Here is a 9,754-nt window from a genome sequence, read left to right on the forward strand (position 1 = left end):
TATTTTTACTGCAGCGGCTTGGATTGGATTCCATTATCGGAAGAAAAGTTTAGCACTTGAAACCTAACATTGTTGTTTCATCTCTGTTGATATTGATGATTTAGGGTCTAACTGTTTGCTCATAAAAAGGAATTTATAAGTAAAATTTTTATATATGTGTTCATGGTGACTTAAAAGTCAATGCAGAAAAAGGAACCACGTTAAAAATATCTTAAATCATTCTCAAAATTAAGTTTGAAAATTTAAATTTTGGCTTTTTCTTTGGCTGATTAGGACATTCTATGAGGATTTTAATTTTTTTATATGGACTGACTGTTCAAGCAGAGGTCAAATTTAGCCGGTGTCTCTCTCTGTTGGGTTGATTTGTCTTGTGGGGGCATGACAACCACTTGGTTTGTTGGTTGTCTCTAGCCATCATCTTTGGTCCCTTTTGCTCAACCAAACCATTAGAGCAAAAACTTTTTCTTAATTTTCAAGGACCTTGCGAAAAGGATATTTGATCTCAATTGTGCGTGGAATCTTAACTCAAATTCTCATTTTACGCTAAACAACCCACATTAGGGTCACCATTGAAGAGAAGGTTTAGTTTCATTAGTTTTCTACCATATTTCTGTTAGACGCAATGCATAGATCTCTAATTGTACGTGTAACAGATCTAGTAAACAAACATAAAAATTGGAAGAATAGAAGAATGGCACTACACTAAAATGGCCTTCACCGTTCCAAGATAAGGCAGCATGTCTAATTTGTTTCCAGTAGTTTCTTCCATTATAGGCTCTACAATAGCTTCAGTTTTGCACGAATCTATCAATTCAATTTCCACGTGTTCGAGAATAAGTTTTTCTCTTACAGGCAAAAAAGGGAAAACAAATACAATGCATCATATGCCGGAGAGCTATTGGCTGTTGCATCGACCTAACAAAGGGACAGAACATCACATCTAATCAACAAATTAAATCAAGCCAAGCTAAAAAGGGATCACCAAAACATGTTGTAATAATAATACACAATATATAATATAATTTTGCATAAAAAATTTTGTCTGCCTTGCTTTTGTCACTTGGGGCACAAGCTTGGAAGGAGGGGATAGGTGGTTGTAAAAGCATCAAAGGCTTCCCGGCAATGCAAGCAACGGCAATGGCCCAACCACAGCTGCACGTACACCCGGTGATGACAAGAGCAGAGCGGCTCCATTACATTTTGATTTCTGCAAATTGTTGTTTGGTGAAACTTCGGCCTCACTCTCTCCTTTTTGTAAATTTTGCTACACTGTTTCAATAAGCTCACTATAAAGAGGTTATCATTGAAACGAACAAAATTTGATTTTAGATTAAGGGCCGATCTTTGTAGTCCCGTCTGTTTTTAAATAATTATTCAGTTCGAAATTTGACAACTCATCATTTTTACGAAATATTTGCGAAGTCTTGAAAGGATGATAAATTCTTAAATTGTATTACTCCATTAATTTAGTCTAACCATTTTAGAGTAATTAGTTAAATTCATGGTAAAGTCAGAATTGATAGCTACTTGAAAATGGAGGGAGCATGCAATCTCATGTCCATTTGGGACACGAGAAAAATTCCGCGACTCTAATAGTAAATAAATTATTTTTTAGTTGAAATATATGCATTCTAACATGGTTGAAACATAAGAAAGAAAACTTGTAATTATCTGCTGCTTCTAGAAACAAAGTATTACGGCTATGCCGAAACTTGAATAGGAACAAAATACTACCGTAAATGGTCTTTACAGGAGATGCTAATACTACTTACTGCTTCTGGAGAGGCTTCCCTTCATTCTTTCCTTCGTTTGCTCGTCACTTTGGGCCAAAGCAAGATGGAGAAAACGTGATGGTCACTATTCGCTCGAGCAGTTCATCTTAGGAAATTTAACTATTTTATTACTATTAGATGAGGGCAACTACACAACAGGATCCCGTTGTAACGAAATACATTATGAATCTAATTCCCCCGTTTTTCTTGTTCCCATGCTAGCGGCGACCCCTCACCTTTTTGCCCCCACCGACATCAACAACAAATAAGAGGAGAGATACGTTGAGGAGAGGAATTGAGGAAGGGAGAAGAAAAGAGGAGGCAATGACATGTGGCTGGCGGTCAACCAAGCGGTGACGGCATGCTCCCCTTCCCACACCTTTGACATGGTACCTGTGGTACCATAGGTATCAGGTACCACCTGATACCTATAAGTACCTAGTATCTGATACCATGCACCTGGTACCATGAATACTAGCTGGTACCTAGGTACTAGGCATTATACCCTCGAGGTACCAGATCAATCGTGCCGTATCTAAACATAACACTAGCGAGCAGAAGTGATGGGATGGCAAGCACGATAGCTTCGAGCGTCGTCTGCATGACAACCTTGAGGCCATGATACCCACAAGTACCGGGGTCTGATACCTAGGTATCAGCCATGATACCAAAGATACCAGTACCGGACATGGTACTAACGAGTATCGACTGTGGAGGTTGCATTTCACGATATACCTGCACACACTCCGGCGAGGAGCATGATAGCTCCGCTTGACCGGGCGTGCCTAGGAGAAGGGCGCAACTGCCATGTCCACCTCTTGCTTGGGCTCCAAGGCAGCGCCGGCGCTGCCGCTGTAGTACAAGGCGCTCTGCGCCAGTGCGCCGCTGACGAACAATGCGGCGGCTTCGGTGTGGCCGTCGAGGAGAGGATGGTCGGCGAGGAGGAGTTGGCTAGGGATACCTACTCCCTGATGCACGAGTCCCAGCTTGTGTTGACCTCCGCTGCCTTCCGCGGCCAGTGCTCCCCCGCCACGGCGTACTGCTGCTGCAGCACCATCGCCGCCACCAAGTCTACCTCGCTGGCTTGCCCGAACACGAAGGCGGTGAGGAAGGTTTGGATAGAGAAGAGAAAGGGAAGGGATAAGATTGATCCACTCATTTAATTTATCCTGTATTGACGGGACACCGTTCCACAATTTTTCTGTATTAGATTTGACAATAATTCAAATACCTTATTAGAGTTGCTCTTATTTTATTCTCTAAAGATATGATTTTACTATTTAGCACTTTTACCCACATGACATATCAAAGCATGGCTACATATAGTGAAAAGGGTGTGGTACGCATTTGCTAGTCTTTGCTCTTCCCTAGTTGACTAGGCGGCGGTGCCATGCGGAGAGGCCCATGCGGGGCCTGGAGTGGAGGTCGGTGGCTGTGACAGCCCTATCCCCATCACGCCCCCGTCCGCCTTCATGGCATCGATCAAGTTCCGCAATGACAAATGCCCACTGATGCCGGCCAAGATGCCAATCGGGGTACTCAGTTTGCCTTTTCAGTCCATCCTCTCCGCCGGTGGCAACCCCCATGAGCTTCGATTCAACCTCTCCACCCTCCTCTAAGCCGCAGCCCGGTGACTTCTCATCCTCTGCTCCTTCCTTACTGCCCCTGCCCCTGCCCCTGCCCCTGCCTTGTAAGGTTAGCGAGGTCTCAGACAGCGACGACCATTAGCACGAGCTGAACAACAAGGCATTCTCGTTTAGCAGAAAAGGTTCGCGGCAAGGAAGAGCAGCGGGGTCAGCACACTGCTATCCAGGATGTGGGTCATCACGAGGAGCATGCTCCTATTGTAGGGTCGCCGCTGGCGAAGAGGCCAGAGTGGAAAGACAGACTAAGCACCCTGATTAACACCTTGGCCTACATCAGCACCCGGTCGTTATCACAGAACTTGATTGATGCCATGAAGGCTGACGAGCGCGCGCCAGGAAGAGGGCCGCGCAGTCATCGATCTGCCTTTCCGTGTGGCGCCACCGCCTGATCAACTAGCAGAGGGAAAGATAAGGGGAGTGGAGAGTGACTAGTAGACCCACACTATTTTTAAACATGGGTTGTCATCTGAGAAAAAAATGACAAATAATTAAGAAGCCATCTCCTCCGAGGGAAAACGACAAATCTAAAAGCTATTTGGAGAATTTCCAAACCTTGTTATGAATAGTTAAATTTCATAAAAGAGTTTCCGTCATGCAGCCCTCGAATCTGATCGTTGCTGCTTGCTCACCTTTTGATTATGCAAGGATTTACATATTTTGTACTACTATTTAAGAATAGTTTTGAAAAGGCATTTTATTTTGTCTTCTTGATATTTTTTGGAAAAAAATAAAATAAGTACAGAGCCTTGCAAACCAAGCGACGGATTAGAATAGTTTTGAAAAGACATTTTATTTTGTCTTCTTGATATTTTTTGGAAAAAACATAAGTACAGAGCCTTGCAAACCAAGCGATGAAAAAAATCCATGGTAGATTGGTTTGGTACTAACATCAATCACATAATAAGTTATAAAATGGTAACACACCACAATGTAGTACTTTGTCCGGTCACATAATACTACCTCCGTTCTAAAATAAAGTTATTTCTAGCACGGTGTCTTGTCCCAAAACGAAGCCATCTCTTCACGTACCTTCTCATCTCAACTAACCATAATTATTTTATATTTAATTCCTTCACTACTTTCTTTTCTTAACTAATCACAACTTTCCTTTATTTAGAGCTACTTTCTTAATACTGTGTATGAAGTACAATGTTTTATATATGTCCTATCAATATGAGTTAACTTCAATCTTAGTTTAACTTTTAAACCTACAACTGTAGAAGTACAGAAGTCCAACCCTATAGTTATAATTATTTTTATTTTGCTTCAATCATGTGTCTTTAGGTTTATAAATGGTGGCCGTAAAAAGGCCTTCCGAAGTACGGCCTCTCAGTACAGCCCCTCGTAAAGTCATAATGATCATGCAAGTAATTATGTAATTTATGAAAAAAATGGTACTCTTCCCGTTTGTTTCATATTATAAATCGTTTTAATTTTTTAAGCTAAACTTAAAAATATAACAATATTTTCAACACAAAATAAATATATTATCAAAATATATTAAATACTAATTTTAGTAAAATTAATTTGATTTAGGAAATATTGCTAATTTATCTACAAACTTAATCAAACAAATTTGACTAAGAAAATAGTTGTGCAATTTAAATAACAGATAAAGTAAAATTTACCTATGTACCCGCTCCATAAGAAAAAACCCAATCCTACCTACGAACACTTGTACAAGTTTATTAAGGTTTATTACTAGGAGTTGTCTTTGTCTTTTTTTTTTTTTTTACGGAGTAGTAACTTTCAAGAGAAGAACTATTTTTTCTGTAACTTGAAAAACTAATGTTTCTGTAACTTGAAGAGTAGGAGTTGTCTTTGTCTTTTTTTTTTTTTTACGGAGTAGTAACTTTCAAGAGAAGAACTATTTTTTCTGTAACTTGAAGAACTAATGTTTCTGTAACTTGAAGAGTATCTGCCATTTTGATCCACCCACAACCCCTAACAAGTGAAATACAGCAGCAAAATTTCTATTTACAGTTGAAACCAAAATAAATCACACGAAGCTTCAGATTTGCATACACCAAAGCAGTAACCACGATAGGTCTTGTTCTTGTTCGGTTAGTTCCTCTTCAAAAGGGATAGAGGAGAATTTTTTCACATCTAGTTGTGAAATTGATCCCCTCAATCTCCTCTGATTCTCATATTCATTCCCCTCTGATTCTCTTATTCATTCCTGATGGGAATTAAATTAACCGAACAAGCTCATAAGGAAGCAATTAATATTGCAGGTAATTGAAATTTTTCTCAATAACTTCTACCATCAATCGAGAATTTGACATAAATTCAGTGACAGAAGAAATTACACCCCATGTAGGCATGTAGCAGGACATGAACACTAGATCAACAAGATAACATATATCGCTAGAGAACACTATCGGCCTACGTCGTTCAGCCCATTGCATATTTCTGGGTCCAGCCCCTCGCAGTTGATTCATATTTGGCCCGATCAGTCTTGTACATGTGCGCAATCTCCGGAACTAGCGGGTCGTCTGGGTTTGGGTCCGTCAGTAGAGAACAAATTGAGAGGAGTACCTGAAAATTGTGTCAAACGTTAGATAATTCGTGCAACTGGAAAACAAAAGTTACTCCAACCAGATTAGCACGCAGGTGATATACGGTGTTGGGCATTTGTTAAGCCCTAGAGACTATGAGAGCTCCAACTTCCTAACATTTCTATGGTGCCAAAGTGCCTAACTTCTCAAGTAAGTAGTTTCTATGTGACAACTTCAAAGAAGCTAAGCTTTTGCACATGCACAAGCTGTCTCAAAGGGTTTCTTGACTTAGTTGGAGAGGGAGAGGATCAATTCACCTTTGACACTGTCAATGCAGGGCTCCACTGTTCCTTCAGGATATCAAGGCAGATGCTTCCGTTACTGTTGATGTTTGGGTGGAAAACCTTTGTCTTAAATGCAACCTGAAAAATGATTGTTATCAGAACAAAGCTACAGTGACCGTTGAACTCAAGTGAAGCATTTTTTTTATGGTGGTGGAAGAAACAAGCATTTTCATAGTTTGTTGAATTGGTAACGCACATTTGCCAAAGTGAATCAGGACCTTTACAAAACTAACATTTACAGGTATATTATGCTTTGTAAAGGATCAGTTAGAACTCCACTTTGAGACTGAAATTAACAGGACATTTTATCCCTAGCTATGAATGCTTAGAGCAGAGCCCTAACAGCAAATATCTTGTAATCAGTTACTCAAGGGCCTTAAGATTATATAAAATTGAAGCAAGTGATGCTCTTATAATAAACTTCCACAAGTCCTAAAAACAAACAGTTTCCTGAACAACACAAAAAGAAGTGGAAGGAATGTATACCTTGGGCGGTTTGAACGGATAGTCTGGAGGGAAGTGAATAGAAACCAAGAAGACGCCACCTGCATATGGACTATCTGCTGGACCCATAATCGTAGCTTGCCAGTGGAACATATCTTCTCCTACAGGGCCTGTTAGGCGTATTTCGCGTGTTAGTCATACAAAGGTACTCCAATCCAATCTCAATTGTTGCAATGCATTTGAACAGAACATATCATGAAACCAATATTCGCCACACAAGTTGTCACATTCAGTTAGAAATATCAAAACAATTCTACAACATCCACATGTCTTGTTTGGGGTACACTAGCATGTAGACAAGAACAATTATCATCACACACATATTGAGGGTATTATTATTTCATCGTACACAAGAATTAGTTCCAGTTACACAAATTGTTGAGTTGTAAACAACGATTGTGGCCTGGTATCATTGCCAACGAGACTTATCCATGTCCTAGATATGCTACCCCATGCTTCCACAAATTACTAAAACAACGAAGGTATACTCCTAACTAAGCAGGTTGAACGAACAATAACCTCTAAAACCGTATATCCCTCTATCCAGCGTCTCTGCTTGAGCTCTCTATCCCTCTATCCAGCCAGCGGTAATAAGCGTTAAATTTGCGAAAGAAGAACAATTAACAGCTCCAGAATTATAACAAAACGCAGCTCCACACCCGCTCAGGGGATAATAATATGCACGAAATTGGTAGCAAAACCATAAACAACCACAAAATTGCAGCACTGCACAGTATGACCTCCCCCTCCTCCCCTTCCCTTGGTTCAAAATTTTTTCGAAAGCTAAAGAGTCAACAGAGGATTCCACTATCCAGCAGCCGGCACGCTAAGAAGTCGATGAATCGACAAGAAACAAAATCGCCCGTGAACCCTGGAATTGGGGGACAGCGAAGAAGAAGAAGAGGAGGATACCTACCAGCGCTGCAGGAGGTTGGGGGATCCTTCTGCAGGTCCTTGAGCTCCTTGAGGATCCGCTTGGACGCCATGGCCGGAGGGGAGAGGGGAGGGAACGCGAGGTGGGGAGGCGGAGAGCGGCGGGCGACGGCGCGAATAAATAGATTGGGTTGGGGGAATCGAAGGTGGTGGTGGGCTCTGGAAGCTTCCAGGCGCGCACGCGGTCTGGGTTTGTTTGGGTCACGGCCACGGCACGGCAGGAGAGCCCACGAGTCCACGCGGGCCGTCGAGGGATTCCTTGCTTCCGTCCACGTCTCCTCGCATCGGTTCGCCGTTCAACGCTTCAGCCGCGTGGTCAGCCAGCCACCAACAAAGACTGCCCGCGGGATGGACTGCGTGGTGATGATGCCAAAACGGGGACTCAACCCTACACTGTTCTAAATTCGACAGTAAAAATGTCATATATGGCCCTGTTTAGCCCATATTTTTTTTTCACCCTATCACATCGAACGTTTGAACACCTGCATGAAGTATTAAATATAGGCTTAAAAATAACTAATTATACAGATTGCGACTAATTTGTGAGACAAATCTTTTAAGCCTAATTGCTCCATGATTTGACAATGTGGTGCTATAGTAAACATGGCTTAATAAATTCATCTCACGGTTTCCTGACGGATTCTGTAATTAGTTTTTTATTAGTGTCCGAACACCCCATACGACACCCTATATAATACCCGATGTGACACGCCAAAACTTTACACCCCTCAATCTAAACACCCCTATATCAGGTACTCCCTTCATCCAAAAATACCTAAATTGAAGGGAGTATGCTGCTGCTACAGTGATTTTTTTTTACTTATCCACTGAAAAGGAATAGGAACGTGTGTGTCAGGGTTATGGATAAAGCATACCTCCTATCCTATGATTTACCAAATATACCAGATTTGGCATACCTCATATCCTACGATATGTTTCCGTATGCGATAAGGAAATACATAAGATATTATGGAAAATATTCTCACGGGCTGGAGATTATCAGAGTCCTACTCGGAAAGGATAGGGACTATTCTATATCGTGCATGGTTCGTTGTCCCCGAGTTCTACTTGAAGACTAAGGGCAACTCATGGTATAAAAGGCACACCCTCGGAGAGGCTCAAGATCATCGAATCATAACGCCAATACACCCACCATAGTTTACGAAGCCGAAGGACTCAAGCCGAAGCCGCCTGGAGATCTCGTCGACCAATCTCGACAAGGATCTCGCTGGTTTCATCGAATTCATCTTTTCCCTTTTATACTCTATGGTTTTGCATATCAATCTCATATAAATTGGATTAGGGCTATTACCTCACGAGGGGTCTGAACCAGTATAATCCTTGCCTTTTATCTGCTTTGATGTCGTATCGTGTAGATCCTCGTACCAACGTACCCCAATACCCTATTTATCCGATCTACGGGTATTCCTCGTCGACCGTGTGTTCCAATATGAGGTGTCGATGGCTAGGTGCTAAGTTGGTTAATAACGAAAAGAGAATAAAAACACAAATCCTATCATAGTGTAAACTTACAATCCAATAAATCCTAAAGTTTAATATACAAAGATATTATATCATCATTCACTAATAACTATTACATCTTAAACATCAAGCATGCTATATTATCTACAATTCTATAATTTATTAAATTTTATAGCTTTAAAAGGTAATCATGTTAAATTATTATCTCACATAATTCACATAATATTTAAATATATTTTTACATCATTTTCTATAATATCCTATATACCTATATATAGTAATCCTCACTTATTTAATTTTATTTCTCTCTTATCTCATTAAGCCTTATCACATCAATTTTTTAGCCTTTAAATGATTAATCTATGATCCAAATTACCTCTCTCATTTTCTTCTCTAATAAAGCCACATCACCTTATCATCATTCTATATACTATTTAAATTATTATAAACCATATAACGTATCCAAGCTTATATTTACACATTATTTCTACTTATTGCAATCATACTAAACTCCTGCAGTAATGCACATGGTTTCACCAAGTAATAAAAATTTATGCGGTTGAATGGGGGACACG

The 9,754-nt window shown here is 40.6% G+C and overlaps 1 protein-coding gene across 1 annotated transcript; it reads right to left on the bottom strand.

Moving 5' to 3' along the window:
* Positions 1–5,629: 5,629 nt before the first annotated feature.
* Positions 5,630–7,846, bottom strand: LOC127778068 (ubiquitin-conjugating enzyme E2-17 kDa-like). The gene is made up of 4 exons (XM_052304712.1): positions 7,681–7,846; positions 6,747–6,874; positions 6,234–6,338; positions 5,630–5,956 (listed from the first exon to the last, which is right to left on the bottom strand). The coding sequence occupies exons 1-4, from the start codon at positions 7,748–7,750 to the stop codon at positions 5,813–5,815; spliced, it is 447 nt and encodes a 148-aa protein (XP_052160672.1). The 5' UTR covers positions 7,751–7,846; the 3' UTR covers positions 5,630–5,812.
* Positions 7,847–9,754: the final 1,908 nt, after the last annotated feature.

Source organism: Oryza glaberrima, chromosome 6 (genome assembly GCF_000147395.1).
Source record: "Oryza glaberrima chromosome 6, OglaRS2, whole genome shotgun sequence".
Lineage (NCBI taxonomy): Eukaryota > Viridiplantae > Streptophyta > Magnoliopsida > Poales > Poaceae > Oryza > Oryza glaberrima.